The sequence below is a fragment of the Miniopterus schreibersii genome (genome assembly GCF_964146895.1).
Source record: "Miniopterus schreibersii genome assembly, chromosome: 2".
Lineage (NCBI taxonomy): Eukaryota > Metazoa > Chordata > Mammalia > Chiroptera > Miniopteridae > Miniopterus > Miniopterus schreibersii.
In genome coordinates this window covers 162,625,124-162,645,614 of record NC_138102.1, presented here as the reverse complement: position 1 = coordinate 162,645,614, position 20,491 = coordinate 162,625,124, and the positions used below count along the sequence as shown (strand labels likewise).

At 37.5% G+C, this 20,491-nt stretch overlaps 1 protein-coding gene across 6 annotated transcripts in view; it reads right to left on the bottom strand.

Moving 5' to 3' along the window:
* EPS8 (EGFR pathway substrate 8, signaling adaptor) overlaps positions 1-20,491 on the bottom strand; it is a 148,919-nt gene that overhangs the window by 15,064 nt on the left and 113,364 nt on the right. For 3 of the 6 annotated variants that reach the window (XM_081130070.1, XM_081130071.1, XM_081130072.1), the window contains exons 14-18: positions 18,720-18,868; positions 15,964-16,147; positions 10,712-10,845; positions 6,019-6,127; positions 5,002-5,145 (exon numbers count right to left, since the gene is read on the bottom strand). In XM_081130070.1, the coding sequence (XP_080986196.1) occupies positions 5,002-5,145; positions 6,019-6,127; positions 10,712-10,845; positions 15,964-16,147; positions 18,720-18,868 (720 nt within the window). The remainder of the gene's footprint in view (positions 1-5,001; positions 5,146-6,018; positions 6,128-10,711; positions 10,846-15,963; positions 16,148-18,719; positions 18,869-20,491) is intronic. The other 3 variants (XM_081130073.1, XM_081130074.1, XM_081130075.1) reach the window with 1 other exon arrangement.

The window sequence follows — 20,491 nt, the reverse complement described above, 5'->3', positions numbered from 1 at the left end:
AGTATTACCAGTTAGTGTGCTGGAATAAATATGAAGCAACCATTTCACTAAAATGGTTGCTCTCTGACCAGCAGTATCTGAATGTCTGGACTGAGTTTGAAAAAGAGCATTCAGAGAATCATAACATGAAATTAGTAGAGCTAGTGGTTTAGTAGGTACCAGGAGAAAATATTTCCACTTTTAATTTAGGGCTATTTATACATGTATATAGAAAATAACAAACTTTTATATCCAAACCAGATTGTGGAGATAGTGAGACTTGCCCCCTTCCATTTCACAACTAAGCAAATGGAGCACAGAAAAATAAAACGCATTCTCTAAAGTCACACAGCTAGTTAGTGGCAGAACCGGGACTAGAATCCTTGTCTACCAAAGTCCTGTGGGGCTTTTCCCGCAGGACCATGATATCTCTCGCTCAGAAACAGAGAAGACAGGACCATTACTATTGAATTCATAGGAAAGTAATGGCTAGAAATTTGTAATTATTTGTATCTTGATAGAGTCAGAATATCTATAATAATAATAAGCACATAGACTTAATAATTAATAGTAAATGTAAGAACTCTTTAATGAAGCCCTTGAGTATATCAGAAATAATAGAGGGGGAGGTTGGTTTCTGCTCTTGGCATACAGCATGAGGACCTATATGAGCAAAAGGGTAATTCTAGCAGATGAACAGTCACAGAGCTAGAGATCTGGGAATCGAGTCAAAAGAAATATGGGAAACTTTATGTCGCAGGTAGATTTCAGGTGGGACAAAGCCCACTGGATGTCCATCTGCTGCACAGCGGAACTACTACTACAAAGCCCCGCAATGCTCTACAACACAGTGAAAATCAAAAGATACGTCATTTATCTTCACTTCTCTGTAATATCTCATAAGCACTGACTTTCTTCTCCCTGTGGTTTCATTCAATCTTTTTCCATGTTCCATATCTTTCATAAATTCTTTATTACTTCCCTCCCTTTTATTTTCAAAACTTTGCTGAAGCCATGGGGAAAACACATTAGGTGGGAGCGGCTATCTTTGCAGAGTTGTTAAAAATCACTCCAAAGGTGAGGATTTTAACTAGGCTGGTTCTCAGGGACATCAGGTGGCAGTTCAACACCTATTCACGACTGGTGCTGAGTACTAGCATCCCTGCCATGAGGAGACAGTCTCTAACCCAAAGTGTGAGCAATAGGCAAGGGCTGCACTGAGTCTCTCCCCCGGGAAGCTGCCATTGTTTATATAAATTGTACTCTTCTTTACAGGAAGGCAACCAAGGGAAAGGAAGAGTCACAACTGTGCGCATTCCCCAAACACTGGGTGACTTGTAGATGCTCCATGGAAATAGTTTACATCTAATTCCTTTATTCCCACCATTCACAAAATGTCGACACTCTCAGTGAATTCTACAACTTGGATTATTTTCCTAAATTATAAAAAAATTAAAGATTTAAAATCCAAAAAATAGATGCATAAGGCAAAAATCCAATTCCAAGGATGGTAACTGATCAGGTCAACTTTTATCACAGTACAGTGAATGGTAAAGCTATTCTTAGAAAATATCCCTTTAAGCACTCACACAGCAAAAACTATGTGTCTACCCAAAATGAGATGTCAATCTTTTCTAAAACTATTTTCCCAAACTGGCTGAGTACATCACAGCCTGGGCTGTCGGAGCACCCCGCAGTCCTGGGTCCCAAACCTGGCTTCACACAGCTGGGGGGCTGTGGGCAAGTTACTTCTCTGTGCCTTAGTTTCCTCAGATGTTACATGTGCCTACTTCTTAAGGCTGTGGTGGGGAAAATGAATTGGCATTTGTGAAGTGCTTACACCATGCCAGGCACACAGCACAAGGACTGCTCACTGGCATTGTCTACCCTGGAGTATCTCTGCAGCACAGCAAGGAATACAAAATGTCTTTTGTAAGAAGTCCCTTTCAATTTCTTCAAAATGCTGATATCCTTGGAAGGGAGAGACAGGGGAAAGTGTGTGGGCCATTTCTGAGGAGAGCGAGGGCCACTGCTCCTCACGCACAATCACAGAGGGAGGGCAGCAGGCTTCTGTGCGGGAGCTGCTCAGTGCTGGGGTGTCTTCCTTTCCATCAAGTGCAAGATGCCAGCCTTCAATAAGTATTTGTGGCATAAATGAGTGAGAAGATGAATATGACACAGAATTGCTTTTGATTTGTTTGTAAGCCAGTGGAGTTCTCTAAGGTTAGGTGTTAGGATCACTGGACTACATAAATCTCTATTGTCAATCTGAAGTGAGCTGCAGGATTTTTTGCCAGGTAGTTTAGATAAAGGTATCTGGTAACGCTGTTGTAGAGATGTAAAATGACTGACGTACATTTCCAAGGACGCTCTTTTCTTTTCCATCTTACTCTATCTAATCAGTGTGTGTGTGTGTGTGCGTGCGTGTGTGACATAAGCTTTCAGAATAGAAATACTTTCACAGTAGTATTTATGTCAGATAGCAGAGGGCAATTGACAAGCTAGTTTATTAAAATTTTACAAGATTCTGGTAGGTTTTGTTGGGCTCAGTCCCAAAATTTTCAGGAGGTGATTAAAAAAATAGATTGTTTTTAATACCGGGCCCTCAACCAACCAACATACACACACACACACATACACACACACATACATACACACACACACATACATCACCACCACATTCAGAGTTGCATCCAGAAATTTTCAGAAGACAGTCAGATAGTGTTAAAAAATTTAAAAGGCAGCAGCCCAAACAGGCAATCCCCACAGTTTCTATTTATCTAAAGTAGCAAAACAAACTCCTCAAACTTGTGAGCACTTAAAAAACTTCTTGGTTGTGCCAAAGTTGACAAAAATATAAGATGAAGCTCTGTTCAAAAAAGGAGGGACAGATTTTATGTTCTCATAAAGTACTCTCTCTACCTAAAATATGTATTTATAGTTTTGGTTCAGTTTTAGACAGAATCAACCTTTTAAACAGAAAAGTCAACTATGGCTCAAGCCAGGAATCAAAACTGAAGAAAAAGAGAGTCTAAACAGTAAACAGGAAAAGGTAAGAGAGGTTAAACTCCTTAGGAAATATCGGGATCAGAGGAATACTTACAATTCACATTATTTGCAAGTTTTCGATATTATGTCGAAGTTTGCACATTCCTAGCAACTATGCGCACAAATAAAAATAAACTTGGATAATTGTTTTTAACACCTAAAATATAAACTTGTGGCTTCTGTTCACATATAGCAACTAGGGATATCCTTGTGAATAGTGTCTTTACTAGTCCATCATTAGTTAAAAATTAAAAATAGTCCATAGAATTCAAAGGGGGTAGGCTCTATCACTGTCTCTGGCGTGCATTTCAAGCATTCACTCTTTAACACTGATTAAGGAATTCAGTCAAAACCTCTTTAAGGAAAGAACATGAAGAACGAGCATTTATAACCCAGACAGAAATCTCAATCATGTCAGGTAACCACACTTCAAAATCGGAGAAGTAAGAACTTAGGAAAGAAAAAGGTGTTAAAACCAAGTTAGAAAATTCACGTCAAAATCCACCCAGGATGGAGTAGACCATACCTTGAATAACTCGAACTCCTTCTTTGGCATCAACAGCTAATGACAAATAATGAATATAAAATAAGGACGTAATATATACGTGCATCAGGCCAGCCAAGACACAAACACAGCAAACAGAATTCCCACTGCCATGTCTTTCAGTCATCAAATATAAATTGAACACTAATTCTCTTTTAAACGTCTGTTTGATTCTTGGACTCTAATAAGGCCAAGTGTCAGTCTGGATAAGTGCAGGACCTCACTAGACTCCACTGCCATGAGGAGCTAGAAGTTCTTTTTTTTTTTTTTTTTTTTAAATATATCTTTATTGATTTCAGAGAGAGGAAAGGAGAGGGAGAGAGAGAGATAGAAACATCAATGATGAGAGAGTCATTGATTGACCCCGCAACCCAGGCATGTGCCCTGACCGGGAATCGAACCCCGATCGCCTGGATCCTAGGTCGACGCTCAACCACTGAGCCACGCCTGGCCAGGCGAGCTAGAAGTTCTTAAATGAAGGTCATGGCAGCACATGAGCATAATTCTAGGTTTGGCCTTTTTGTATCTCACTAAGCCTAGGCATGAAAATTAACTATTTCATAGCATAGTCTATGTAGCTTCTACTCAAATTTATGACATTATCATGTGGAGAGATATGATCTTTTGCTCAAGATTCTGAAAATTAAAAGAATTCTTCCTGGGGACATGAGAGAGAAGCCACCATAGGCTCAGAGGCTACACATGGAACAGTCTATCCATTCTGCCTGTTTGACAGATCTGACTCTAGAGATCCTGTCAGGCCAAACACCCAGATACTTGAGTAGCAAGTGAATTCAGATGTTAGGGTGAATGGATAACCAGGAACACTTGTATTCTGCAAATGTGACATAGGACTCGAGAATTTTTCAATGATCAAGAAGAGAAAGCCTGACCCATGCAACCTATATCATAAGGACATTTTAATCTTAACATCAAGGAGGAAAAGTGAATAAATATTCAGGTGGAGGTTGAGACAAGTGCAAGTTGAAGGTTGGTCAGTGGCAGAACATTTAAGAGAATGAGGGCAAAGGCTGGTGAAGATGAACTGCTGGATTGTCCAGCCACTGTCTCAGTAGCATCATCTAACAAGAACAAGCCACTGAACAGAAGGGTTATGGGTAAGAGTGAAGAGGTGGAAATACTGCTTCTTCAAACATCAGAAACATTGTAGAATGAAAAAAAAATAGCATTCAGAGAAATAGTCATTTACTGGTGAAAGTTTTGAGCAAGATTTAAACCATAAAACATATGTATAATTCTCTTTATGTCTCTCACCACTGCCCCCAAAATAGCCTAAAATAAAATTGTACATATTTTACAACCAATTAAGTCTCAAAGTGATTAACACACAAAAAGTATTTAAATCCGGTTTAAGACTGATGAATTTTAAAATTTGTTATAGTTAAATTTTGCTCAAAAATGATAATTACCTGTATGGTATGTGTGTATGGAGGATCAGCACGCCCTAATCCAGATTCTGTAGGTCTCACAATATCCAAAATGTTATTTGGCACAAATCCAGATTCTCCACTTGCATTTCGAACTTTCCACCACTGCTTCCTATCATCAAGGATCTGTCATTAGGCAAGAAAATAAAGATGTCATTTCTGTACCAATACCAATCTACAAAGGAAGTTCAATTTTTACCCCAACATCAAGAAACTTTTTTAACTTCTAATAAGTTGACTTAGCATAACCATGTTGTGGGATGAATGATTCCTAGGAATTACACTATTACAGTTATAATATAGAACAGGTATGGGACCACTATCAGGAATCTATCCGAGGCCTATATTACCTCTCAAAAATGTGTATTTGCATCCTATCTGCAGTACTTCTACATAACTAAGATGACACGGTTGGAAAGGTCTACACGTTGTCTCCATCCTTGGACTAGAAAGGAAAAGTATGAAAACCTTGTTTGGTTTTTTGTTTGGTTTATACAAAAACTGCTATGATTATCCCACATTACAATTTAAAAAGGTGAATACTCAGTTGTAAACTAAGAAGAGACTTGGGAGTCATGAAAGATTACTCTCATAACCATTAGTTCAGTCGGTGCTGGTCATACTTGTGCCAGGTACTAGGACAGGAAGGACAATGTTCTCTCTTATTAAAATACTATGGTACATCTACATGTGAACTGATAACCAGCCTTGATCCAAAATGAATAGCGCCCAGGAGGAGAAAGAGGGCAAGGCCAGCCAAGAAACCCAACCCCCGTCCCCCCAAAACAAACAAATGGACCAACAGCAAACAGGTCAAGTACCTTTCCCTCCTACATAGATTCAGGTATCTGTAAGAAGCTCCACCCTTGGTCAAGTAAAAGAATACAGAAAAATAAGTTCTGGACCTCAACATTTCTTTGAGAAAGGTTTAGTTACATACCAAAAGAGGAAGATAATAAACCCCCTTTATTAGAGTATATAAAGGTAAAATTCTACTACCTCTAAAATATCATCCTTTAGAACTGACAGTTCACTGTGGTTCCTTGCCACAAAGTCATACTTGGATTTGGCATATTTCTTGGGTTGTGTTGTATGTTGATCATAATTTCTATAAAAAGAATGAAACAAGTTTATTCTGCTGGCTCTTCCTAAAGGCTGAACAGAAGTAAAACACTAAGGCAAGGCAAGTCCCGCCAGGAAACATTCTGATCAATTGTTCTGACAGTAGTTTAGTTTTATTATATTCTATAGAATAAAAAATTAAAACAAACTTTGGACTTCTTACTACTAAAATGAACAAACTATGGCTAGGGCAAAAGCAAGTAATGGAAACTCACAAAGCTAGCTGGTACTAAGCCAAATCTAGAAAGCAAGTCTATGGATTCTTTAACCATTAAATATACATTCTGGGTACTGCTTTGTTAGTTAGCTTCTCTACCATGAAAGAATTAGGCTAAAGATCAATGTTAGCATTTTGCATAAAATTAAAGGAAACTGAAGATAATTTCCATAGTGGTAACTTAAATTATATATTGATTTCATTAATTTAAGCAGTATGTTCAATTTATTAACCAAATATATATTTAAAAATTATGACTATCAATTTTTATTTTCCTTTACTTTTTGCTTTTTAGTGAGAGAGGGGGAGGGAGAGAGAGAGAAACATTGATGTGAAAGTGAGACCTTGATCAGCCCACAGCTTGGGCATGTGCCCTGCCCGGGAATCGAACCGGCAACCTTTGGGTGCACAGGATGATGCCCAACCAACTGACCCACGCTGGCCAGGGCAAACTGTCAAGTTTTAGGAAAGTTTAATCCAGTTATCTAAATTTCAAGGGAAGAGATGGACTAAGTACAAACCAATAACACTTCCTAATTAATTAGTTCATTATAAACTTATTTTAATAGGAAGAGCATGTCCAAGAGTTCTGTATGTAAAAAATAAAAAACTTTCTTAAAAAACCAAATACTTCTTTTATCATTAGCTTACCATTAATAGGTTTAACAACATAATTAAAATACTTTTATATATAATACAGTAAAACCTGATATATATCAACAATGAACTAATATTATTTCTTCATTTTAATAATAAAATAACTTTAACAGGTTTAAATTAGTTTTACTCCCTAATCTCCTCCATTCCATTCCCACATTTCCTGACACATGTCCGCAAGATGAAAAGAGAAAGGGCCTAAACATGGTTCACCATCCTTCTCCTATGCACGTGGCCCCTCTGCTGCTGCCCCCACCGTCCTCGGCAATAATGAGTCACAGCAGGCCTGCAAGACAGCTGTGGACACAACATATCCTGTCCCCACAGGCCAATGGCTCTTCTTGGATAGTAGCTCCAGGACAAGAGGGTCAGGGACAAAGAGGAAGATGCACTGTAAGATACACTACCTAATGGCCATTCTTGGTATAGTTTTAAAAAGTGAGAAAATGTGAACCTATGGCCAAATAATTATTATACATTATTAACAATAAAAATTCTAAACTGTGTTCCATGGATTTCCCAGCCCTATCTTTAGTTTATATGATCATATCCTATTAAGATTTCATTGCGGGGGGAGGGGGGAATAAAAGAGATTCAATCACTCCAAAACTTACAAAAACAGTAATTTCGGTTTTTATCTTTCCTCCCTCATGTTCTTCTCTCCAACGGTCTGGAAAATAATCACTACTAATAATGAAGAGTTAAGTTTCGTAACAAAGGGAAGGATAACTCTCTGCCACCATGCACCTGAATCGGTGGGTTAAAGAGAAAAAGGCTGCCCGGCCGGGCGTGGCTCAGCGGTTGAGCGTCGGCCTAGGATCCAGGCGATCGGGGTTCGATTCCCGGTCAGGGCACATGCCCAGGTTGCGGGCTCGATCAATGACTCTCTCATCATTGATGTTTCTATCTCTCTCTCTCCCTCTCCTTTCCTCTCTCTGAAATCAATAAAGATATATTTTAAAAAACAGAGAAAAAGGCTGCATATCTTTGAAGACTTTGCTATCTTGCATGCCTCAGAAGTGACTGCCCAGCACGCACCTATAAAGAACTTTAGAATTTACAGATCTTCAGTTTCTTGCTTTCTATAGATTAAACCTGGACATCACACTGATTGCAGCTATCAACCTGAAAATCACACCTTGTAATTTTTCAGATGTACCCAAGTTTCTTAAAAGATCTAGAATGTATAAAAATGATATGGTCTGTTTCTGATTTGGAGTAATAGATAGACACTTAATGTAGAATAGACATGGAAAAAGCAATGACCTGAGACTTCTCTAAAACACTACCTGCTTTTGAATGGCAGTAAACCATAATCCCTCAAAGGTGAGGGGCTCTAAATTCAACAGGTGATTTCTCTAGTGACACAGTAATTTCACTGGAGAGTGAATATACTTCATGCGGTATTTACTGCATTCCTGTCCTGGCATATAACAGAGTTTAAGATTAATAATTATTACTATAAAAACAAATTCCAAACCTCTTTGTATTTCATATCAGAGGAGAACTTTCAGTTTTTGCAATAATGATAACAAATTTTCTTAGCAACACAGATAATCAATGATCCAGGTGCCTGTCAACCATCCAGCTCCTTTTATAACAGTTCAGCTCAGAGATGGGCTCCATAAAGACAACTGAGTTATACAATCTACCCACCACTCAACGTATTTTTTAAAAATTCTTTCTCTGGCTAAATGTTGGTAACTCTAAGACGTATACACTTGACTATCTTTTCATGGTATTTCCATCAATAAATTCCATTTAAATTACTTATTCATCAAAGGTTACTAAAATAAACCTTATGAAATTCACCATAGTATTCTCTAAATGAGGTACAAATATATAATAATCTTTAAAAATAATGTCCCTTACATCATCTCTCGTATCCTATATAAAGTTCCATGAGATAAATATTTTTGAGGAACAGCCTGGAACCTCAAAGACACATTAGAAATTCAATCACAATGTGAACCTATACTTCGGAAATTTTAATTGTCATCCTCTCTCTTAACTTCTTAATTTATTTTATTTTGTTATTTAATTGTAATATTACCTTAAGTGCATATAATTTAAGTGAGCTGCCTGAATACATTTTGGAAATAGATGGGGTACAGAGATATAACTAAATGAATAAGTCAAAGGTAAATTCCCCTGATATTCTATCAAGATCAAGGTAAATGTTTAAGACTTTATGGAAGCTGCCCAAATAAATGGTAGTCTTTCCATCAGTAATGCTGCAGGCCTTATAGATTTGTGGGTGAGGACAGAGGGGTAGTGACTGAAATGTTAGATATACTATCACATATTCATTCAGTCATTTAATAAATCAATCAAATAAGTCTACAAACACATTGAGTGGCTACAATGTGCTAGATGTGGTCTTAAAATGGAACATAATAAAAGTTTTCTAGTATTAATAGGTAATACAACTCCACACACATGAAAAATGTTCTGAAGTTGTTTTCTAGTTACCTAGCTGTGAAAAACCATCCCAATTCACTGGAGTTATGAAACAAAAAAGGTAAGAATCACTAATCTGAAATAACTTTTCAATTACTGACAACTAAGATAGAAAAAAAGAAAGAATAAAATATGAAGACGAGTGATGTTAGTCAAGAAGAATTTCAATGAAATAATTTTTAAACTTCAAAACTGATTTTCATGTATATCTACTAAAATTGAACCTAAAATTAGAAAGTATTTCACATGTTGGCATTTTCAAAATGTATTATTCATTGCTGACTTTTCTTTGTACTCAATTAGAATAATACCTGTATAATTTCCACGACATTTTAGTTAAGTACTAACTCTGTCATCATTCCTGACAGAATTCCATATTCTTTAGATTCTATTAATAAAAGCGCATACTGAAAAATAAAGAAACAAACAAACAAACAAACAAAGGGCATGCAGCACTTGTGGTGGGAGAGGCTTTGAGGCAGGAAAGTACTAGAAAAAGTTCTCTCCCCACTTCATCTGAACGATCATTTTCCCGTAACCTTGTTACCATATTTCACCTTTCCTTTGTCTTATGTATACAGGTTGGCCTCTAGGTCAACCTCACTTGCACTGGATGGAAAACAAGATTGAAAAAGTGAACTTATTCCAATTCCTCTATTTCTCCCCCATTTCAATTTCCCATTTCTGTCTACGTTAAATTTTTTAAGAGAGAAAATATGGGAAAATTAATGAAATGTAAAACTGGAAAGTGAGAATAAAATATAGTAAGATGAAAGGGCAAAAAATGGCAAATAAGGCATTGACTTCATTTAAATATTTAGTTTATCTTTAGTTTAAATATTTCTGTCTAAAGGAAGGTTGGTTTGTTTTTGTTGGAGGAGAGGAAAGATGAAAATTATTTCCTTTAAAAGATACAGAGCTGGAAAAATCCTCAGAGACCATCTGGTACAAACTAGCGGAGAATTTCAAAACTACTCTTTCTTCTTGACTCACAGATTTTGTCAGAAGCATCTTTTTAAGAAGGGAAAGTCATCCCAAGGCAACTGCACTAAGTTAGAATTATAGACTAGAGGCTCTATTCATCAAAGCCAGCTCTATAAAGGAACAGCTGAAACTTTACCAAGTGATTGACAGATGGAAAGTTCAAAGCAGAAAACAATGCAGACACTGGCACTCTATTTGCACTAAATCAGACAGTTATCCACAACTCTCCAAATAATGCCCATGGAACATTACCTATCTACATGGCGATTAGGAGTTGGCTTAAAAGCAGCAGCAGCTTCCCCTTGGTCCGCGTGGGGCCCTCTTGTGTAAATGTTGTTGAATGCATACCCCTCAGGTGGAGGTGGATACTCTGACACACTGGGCTGCTGAAAGACAGGAGGAGAGATTGAAGAACCACCAACATTAATGAAGTGAGTGAGCACTGACGTCAATCAGTAACAACACCCTGCTATGCTGTGATCAGTTTCATTTTCAAGTGAATGACCATTAAGTTAATAAATTATTAAATGGGGTAGATACATTTTGTCCAAGACCTACTTATAATAAGAAAAGTAATTAGAGCAAAGGCTGAATCTTAAATCTGGAAATATCCGGGTAGAAAAACAATACAGGCATAACTCGGATATACTGCAGGTTTGGTTCCAGACCACAACAATAAAGCCAGCATCACAACGAAGCAAGTAGTGATATTTTTGCTGGTGAAGGGTCTGGCCTTCCATTTGTAAGAAACGTAACATCTGTGAAGAGCAATAAAGCGAGGCACAATAAAATGAGGTATGCCTATAAATTCTTTCCTTGGGAATTTCAGTAAAAGGTGATTTTAGTATTAGGCAGACTTTAACAGCTTGCATAAAATAGAAGGGGTTTAAAAACAACAAAACCCTTAACCCTTGCTTTCTGTTTATGAAACAGTCCTTTACCACTCTGTAAAAGTAAATGTCACATGAAAATCATCTGAACTCTGTGCATTAAAATTATACCACCCTCTCATTTTTTCTTCTATTTTTCAATGTACACTGACACTATTTTTTTTTTTTTTAATGGCAGCACTGTTATCAAATTTACCGTTAAGGACAACACAAAAAAAGTGGAAACGCATTGATTTTAACAAAGTCTGCAAGGAGACAATGCTGGAGTCACTTCCTTTCACAGTTAACACAACTCGGACATGGGCTTACTGGGCTAACCAAGAGGGGAGCTGAGGTCTGTGGTCTCACTGAGCAGCATGGTTCTAAAGGTATGGGGGAAAACAAAGAAAACAATTCATCTAAAGATATTGTACCGTGACCTTACATAAAATGAAGTATAGGGGGCCGGATGCATGATAGACCCTGAAGCACTGGCATTCCTTGGCTATTTCAATTGTTTATGTATTCACTGGGGCAAAATATTTGAAATTCAGAATGTTTTAGAAAATTATTGGACACGTTTACGTTTACTATAGTTATTTCTAATGACAAGGTTGGCAGGAGTAGGGCTGAGTTTATTCACAGACAAAGAAGATGAGGTGTCTCCATGGACTAGTGCTGATGTTGAAATACCCCCATTATATTACTCCTATGGCCTATACCAGGATACTGCACTTAACACACAAAAATAAACAATTCTCACCATTTAATTGCCTTAGCAAACCATCAACAGAGTGAAAATGCGAACTATGAAATGGGAGAAAATACTTTAAAATCATATATCTGATAGGAGTTAATATCCAAAATATATAAAGAACTCATACAACTCAATAGCAAAAAACCACAAATAATCCAATTAAAAAATGGGTGGAAGAACTGAATACACATTTTCCAAATAAGTCATACAAATAGTCAACAGGTACATGAAAAGGCACTTAGCATCACTAATCATCAGGGAAATGCAAATCAAAACCACAATGAGGTACCACTTTACACTTCTTAGGATGATTATTATCAAAAAGGCAAATGATAAAGTGTTGAGGAAGATGTAGAGACAAGGAAACTCTTGTGCTATTGGTGGGAATGTAAATTGGTATAGTCATTATGGAAAATAATATGGAGGTTTCTCAAAAATTAAAAATAAAACTACTATATGATTTAGCAGTCCCACTACTGGATATAGTACTGAAGAAAATAAAATCAGGATCTTGAAGAGGTATCTGCACCCTGATGTTCATTTCAGCATTAGTCATAATAGCTGACACATGGAAACAGCCTAGATGTCCATCAACCCACAGATGAGTAGATATGGAAGATGTGGTATGTGTGTGGATATATGTGTGTGTGTGTGCTTGTGTACGTGTGTGTATACATATACATGTGTGTGTGTACATATATATACATATACATATACATATACATACATATATATATATATATATAACAATGAAATATTACTCAGCCATGAGAAATAAGGAAATACTACCATTTGTGACAACATGGGTGAATGGACCTTGAGGGCATTATACTAAGAGAAATAAGCCAGACAGCAAAAGACAAATCTTGCATATCGCTTACATGTGGAATCTTTAAAAAAAAGTCAAACCCATGGAAACAGTGGAAAAGTGGCTGCCAGTGGCTGGGGAAATAGGGAGAGGTTGGTGAAAGGGTATAAACTTTCTGCTATGAACTAATAGGTATAAGGATCTAATGTAAAACAGGGTGACTATAATTTAAAACACTGCGTTGTATAATTAAAATTTGCTAAAAGAGTAGAACTTAAATGTTCTCAACAACAACAAAGATAAATAAATATGTGAGGTAATGGATGCGTTAATGTGTCAATTAACTAGATGGGAGACGCCTTTCACTATATATCAAATCACTACAATACATTGTAGTGACACTTTATGTAAAGATACTGAAAATATGTTACAATCTTTTTGTCAATTATACCTCAAAAAGCTAAAAAATAAAATAAAAACAAATGGCTTAATTAATCCAGTTTATCATCTCGCTGGGAGAGAATAGTGGAACTAGAGGATTAGGCAATTTTTTATTAAAGGCTGTTATAAAGGGAGGAGTTCAAGAAACTGTTAGAATCGCCCACACCTTTTGCCCAGCTCGGAACATAACAGTGAAGTCAGCCAGTATGAGATCACTGGGTCCTGAGAGGGACTGGGAATGTTAGAAGGGGGGAGGAAATGATGCCAAGGGGCTCTGATGACCACAACAACCTTGAGTAGAACTGCTGCTGGTTCAGAGAAAGTAAAGGTGAGTGTGCCCCTGTGTTTGTACTCCACCTATGCCTTTTGATTCTAAACAAAACCTGAATCATCCAAGGCTTGTCCTGAATGTATTTATAATAGTAGAAATAAAGTATAATAAAATCTCTCTTCTGGGAAGATTGCATTTTTTATGTATTTTAAATCACCAGTACTTGGCTTCTTTTCCAACAAAATCTTAGGGTATACAATTTCCTAGAACTGTTAGCAGATGCCTTTAAGTTTATTTCTTTTAACCTCTGAATAAGTACTTAAGCCCATAAAATGAAAAATAATTTACAACAGGAAAATAATAACTCATTATAAGGAAAGATTCTCAATAATTCTTCTTTTAAAATTACTTACTTAGTGAGAGTAGACACCCTTTACACTGGAAGTCCCAAACACATTACCCTCTCTTTACACAAATTGAAAAAGAACTCACAAAAGTGAATTTCTGAGGCATAATTATAAAGTAGATATATTTTCTTATTTAAGATATGAAGACTGGCCTGGGCAGGCATGGCTCAGCAGTTGAGCATTGACCTAGGATCCAGGAGACCGTGGTTCGATTCCCAGTCAGGGCACATGCCCAGGTTGCGGGCTCCATCCCCAGTTGGGGGCATGCTGGAGGCAGCTGATCAATGACTCTCTCATCATTGATGTTTCTATCTCTCTTTCCCTATCTCTTCCCCTCTCTGAAATCAGTAAAGATTAAAAAAAAAGATATGAAGACTGTAAGCTAGAAATTTCTATAATTTGAAAATAGCCGTAACTATAGCAACAGCAAGTGTATCATAATTTCATGTCTGATTATATTTTTTCCTCTAAAAACGCTGCCCTCTATGAGAAAAAAATTTGTAGTGATGAGGTCTGAACTATGAAATTATAGATAGGAACATACGCCTGCCAACCAATGTCCAGAGCTATGAGGTCATCTTCTTAATCACTCAATTAGAGGGAAGGGCAGTTATGATGGAATCCATATACGGCCGGGGGGGGGGGCAGTTACATTAGAAAAAAATTATTTTCAAAGCAGTATGTTTGCTTTATTTTTAAACTTTCAGAGTTCAACCAATCTTCTAAAATATTATGGTTATTGCCCAATGACACAACTTTAACAAATTAACTTACAAAATTTTCCTCTTTAAAAGTAAGGATTTATTCTGGTTAATTCATTCACTGATATCATATTTGCCACATTATAAACACCCACAGTAGTCCAAGAAAATTAATCTAAGAAAATAAATAAAGAAAATGAACAGGACTTCAAGGAGGATCTTGTTGTCATTTACTGTTTCTTCTTCAAACTGCACTTCATTCATCTAATTCCTCAGTATCCCATTCGGTTCTTGGTTCAGCACTAACCAATGTTTAATTTTCTTTTCTGATACAACAAGAAGAGTCATAGGAAAATCCTTTTTAAGGGATGCAAAGAGATAACATATCCAGTTGCAATACCTTAATTTGCTCCCCAAACAGGTTTACTCTGAAGCCTACTAAATACATAAAAGACAGAATAAATTTTTTCACCTCTTGAAGGTGTAATAATGTTATAAATGATCATTTGAAGCTGGGACTTCCTTCTAGCCAGGCTGACAGGACTCCAGAGGTTCAAAACTAGGCCAAAAAAAAGAAAGAAGAAAAAGAAAAGGAAGGAGAGGGAGGGAGGGAAGGGAGGGAGGGAGGGAGGGAGGGAGGGGAGGGAGGGAGGGAGGGAGGGAGGAAGGAAGGAAGGGAGGGAGGGAGGGAGGGAGGGAGGGAGGAAGGAAGGAAAGAGAAAGGAAGGAAGGAAGGAAGGAAGGAAGGAAGGAAGGAAGGAAGGAAGGAAGGAAGGAAGGAAGGAAGGAAGGAAGGAAGGAAGGAAGGAAGGAAGGATTGGGGCTTTCAGGAAAGAGCTGCTTGGGACAGGCTTAGAAAACCTGGGTTCTGGGAAATGTCTTGAGGGTCTGACGATGGAAGAGGAAAATTGAAAAAATAAACCAAGTGGAACAGGGCAATTTCCTAACAAGGAGAGAAACTACACATTTCAGGAAGACAGGATCCTGGCAGGATGGATTGAGGGCCCCTGGCAGGCTGGAAGAAATGATAGGGGCTCATGTTGGGCTTCACAGGGAAACAGCAATTGTCACAACAGTGACAAAGAGGTGAGAGAGAGAGAGAGAGAGAGAGAGGTAATTAAGGGCAGCAGGACATTTAATCAGTGCTTCTAGAACAATCTTCAAATAAAATGAGAACTCACAATCAGAATGACAAGAAAATGCACAGATCATGGCATTTTCTGCGGAAGGTATGTTAAAGAATGCTTTACCTCTGTGGAGTATCTTTTTGATTCATGCCTGTGTTGATGATCTGCCACATTTGCCACAGTGCCAGCCAGCTGATAGAAGTCCTGTTCCATGGGAACTCCCATGAAGTTCAGCATCGGAGGCTCCCAACCACTGCGGAACCGCGGGACATATGGTGGGATAAACTGTTCTTTTGGCCACTCTGTTCTGTAGGACATTAAGATGTACAAAAAATAAAATTAAGAAGTGTATTCATGCTCAAGATTACCTTTAGTAAGGCTAGCCATAAAACACAAAAACAAATACATAAAATGACAAAAACAATGCATGCCTTCTCTGCTCTCCCTCCACCAAAAAAGGGAGAGGAAATATGTTTTTACTCGTACTTAACACATATAAAATGAAAGGAAGATTGAATTCTGTCTCATTACTGTTTTCACCATCCTGCCTCAATTCCCCACTCATTTGACTTTTAAACATGGATATAGGTTTTTGAAAATTTGGGAAGGGAATGTAAAGCTAGAAATATGCTAAGTATTTAGAACATAAACTTCTCTAGTATCTAAAGTAGTTTCAGATTATCATCTTTCCCTTCCCCTCCCATCATTATGAACCTCCTGATATTAGATATATTTTTCAAAAGAGAAACAGCAGAGAATGTTCTTAAGGTTTATGATTTTTTAAGTTATGAAGTTCCCTAAAATAAAACAATGCTGATTTTGTAAATTAAATGTATCACCTACATTTTAATCAGCAAAATCAAGTTAGGACTAATCTGTAATCATCATCATTATCCATTCATTATTTAATGACTCTGAGTAACAGTTATTCCTACAGGCTCCTAATCACTCATGAACCATAAAAATAACCAGGACAGAAATTATACCTTCATTTCTGCTAAAATATGTTGTTTTATCTTTCACACATGATTTCATTCTTCAGATTATATTTTATGATGAAATTAGCCATTGTATTCACATTATTTGTTATGTATCTTCATGAGTTTTTAAGTCAGTATATTTATTTGATAATACTCTTAAAAGTTGAAATATCTTACCTAGGCTTATCATAAAATCACAATCTATGTAAACCTAGTAGATTTAAGAAATCTATTTAATCAGTTTCTACATGGTATGATATATAAGTGGTATGATACAGTGTGTTATATTAATATATAAGTAATATGAACAAACTTAATATTTTCAATATAAAAACAACTGCAGTGTTTTTAAAGAGTTTTCTGGATGGTAAACCATGTTCTAACACAAGCAGTTGCCGAAGTCCAAAATGTAGTGGGAATGGTTTATGTGTTTCAATAGAAGAAAAGGAGAGGAAAAAGGTGAACTGGCCTCACTTTCAGGCTAGCCCTTTCAAAGGTAGCCAGAGTGAATGATTCTCACCTGAAGTACTGAGAGAAATAAAAAGATTTGGAAAAGTGGGGAAAGCAAAAATTATCTATTCACATATAATGGAAAGAGAAACACTTTTATAACTTGCTTTGCTCAGCAAACTTGAACACTGCAATTGTTAATGATCCATTTTCCACGATCACTTTACTGACAAGATATAATTCTTAAAATTACCCCCTCCTTCTTTCCATTCCCACTACCACAATTCTAGTCCCAGATCTGACTTTGGGTGGTAAACACACAATGCAATATACAGGTGATGTATTATAGAATTGTACACTTGAACCCTATAAAACTTTATTAATCAATATCACCCCAATGAATTTAATTTAAAAAATGAACCTCTACTATAGCATTATCATCCCAAGGGGCGTCTTTGCCTCTAGTTACTTCTGTCCTTGCCCTTACTAGACTCAACTACCGGAATGATCTTTCTAAAACACATATGGTGTTTATGTCACACTTTGCTTCACCAAGTTATCGGCTCTCCATATCCCACAGAGCCTTGCCCTAACTCCACACACGGCACAGAGAGCCTTCACAGCCCGGCCCTGCTCCTTTCTGTATGCCTCACTTAACACGCCTCTCCATTCTCCACAATCCCCACTACCCAAAGTTTAATTCCAGTTAAACCCATATTCATACTCCAATCTTCTGACTTACTTTATGACTTCCCTCAAGCTTCTCTCTCTACTGGGAAGGCCCCTTCCCTGCTATGTATTTGTGGAAATCCTACTCCTCCTTCTGACAGGCAGCTTAGCAAAACAGTTATGAACACTGACTACAGGGCCAGATTGCCTAGGTTCAAACCCAAGCTCTGCCACTTGTGAGTTGTGTGGCTTTGGGCAAATTAGTTAACCTCTCGATGCCTCAATTTCCTCAACTGTAAAACAGGAATAATAAAGTACCTGTGTAAAGTGAATGAAGGAGTAATTAGTAAACACTATATGTATACACATGTATACATACATACATATATGTGTATGTATATATAGAAACACACATATGTGTGTACATATACATATACATATACATATACACACTTAATATTTTCATCTGCTGGTTTCAAATGCCAGCTCTTCTTTGAAAGCTAACTACCCTCCTCTCTAAGTCGTCTTCCTGACTGGTCCACCTTGTCAGCCAATAGCAGTTTGTTTATGAGTCACCTTGGCATTTATCATGCCTTATACTCCATACACTTCTATCTTCTCCACTAGACTTTTAGCCTTTTACGGGTTTAGGCTTTTTCATCTGTAACACCTAGTCCTTCATACACAGAAGGTTACATAAATTGTCCTGTAAATCCATGCAATAAGCAAAGAACAATACTTAAAGTGTTACAGGTATTAAATGCTAAATTCATTGGTTACCTGGCTTTCATCCATGTCTCTCCCAATGACATCCATAGCTGCCTTTCATCGTTATTGACAGTATAATTTAAGAAATCAATTGTGTCCTTAGTCAAGAGGGGGCTAAGTACTGAGCTGGCCAGTTCAGGACCTCCTGTTGCCTGCACCACCTAAAACGACAATAAATTATTTTTTTAGCAAGAAGATGTTGAATATTTGTATATTTGCAAAAGCCATGCCAAAAACATGCACTGGTTTTATATACTCAGATTAACTTTGGATGTTGTGCAATGCACTACTGAATAAAGAACAGCTTGCCAAATCATTTGTCCAGCCCAAAATGCCTAATAATCTAAAATAAAAGGTTAATTGTTTAACAGCTTCCACAGGCTCTATTGGCTGCATATGACTGCACTTTACTTGGAAAATACTAATGTCTACCCAGAGAATTCTAAGTCAGATGGCTTAACCAATCTGCTTGTTGTTTTTGTTTTTAAATAGATGTATCTCTACTGGGAATCTATTATGCCAAACTTGAAAAATATGGTTACAGAAATGAAGACTATAGAGAGACACACATTCAAGTTAACAGTCTGTGGTTGGACCTACAGAGAGATACAAAAATAAAAGGCTCTAAAGAGAAAGGTGAAAGAAAGAGAACAGGTACTCTGAATCTGTGTATTTTTCCCCAGAATTTAATTCCAGGAAATTGTCCTGATTTGAAATGGATAATTTAATGACTAGCAGAAACAAATAAACAGGTGTAACTCCCTGATAAACAAAGTGATAAGTGGATCTCCAAAAACTGCTCCAGATTTACTCCTCAGGGGCTATTTTCTGGCTAAAAAAATGACAGTTATCTCCTAGAGCAGAAACCAGAGCCCTTTTATAAAAATCTCACCTTCCCAGAGATATGGCACAAGAAGAAAGGAATATTTTTCTGAATGGTACCAGACTGAGAGTCAATGTCTCTCCAGTCACCCAGGTGTCCTGAGCCTGCTGTGCTGTTGTAAACCTCTGTGTATTTGCACATGCTGCCTCCCAGCTTCCCAGCAGGGCCCCTCCATCATCAAGAACTCTACTCAGGTACCACCTCTTCTGGGAAGCCCTTCTTAACACCACGGTGCAACGCTGACACACCTCGGTGTCCCCAAAATCATTTACGCATATTAGTAACAAATTTCATTGTAACTTATGGCTTATTTTCCAGCTTCTCCTCCCTTGAGGACTTGGGCCAAGACTTACCTGACTTTGAATTACAGAAGACACAGTGATAGGGGAATGAATGAGAACAAGTGAAAGAAAAAATGAAGGGTAAGGGAGGTAGGCTCCTATTTGAGAACTAAATCTACCCTGAAGGCCTGGCACAGTCATTATTTACTTCCGAGCCCTGTAAGCATTTCCAGTCAATTGGAGGGATGACTATAAGGAAAAAGTAAAGAGTAATGTAAAGGAGTAGAGGGATATTAAAATCTTTGTTTTCACAGAGGGAAGAGAGAATAAGAGGAAAGGAGGTAAATACAAGGCTATGGGCCAAATTTCCCTTAAGAACGTGAGCAGGCATGTGTGCTGTGGCTAAGCCTGCGAACAGATGCCGAGGGGAGAGGGAGGGACTCTCAAGGTTAAAGCCACTGAACTTTGTCTGGCTAGTAGTCAGCCCTGAATAAATGTTCCTCCCCATCTCCAAGTAAAGTATCTGGGGCTCTATAGGCAAGACATTAAATGGAGCAACAGAAGTATTATGACTAGGGAGGACCATCAATAAGGAGTCATTTTTGAGGAAAAATAAAATA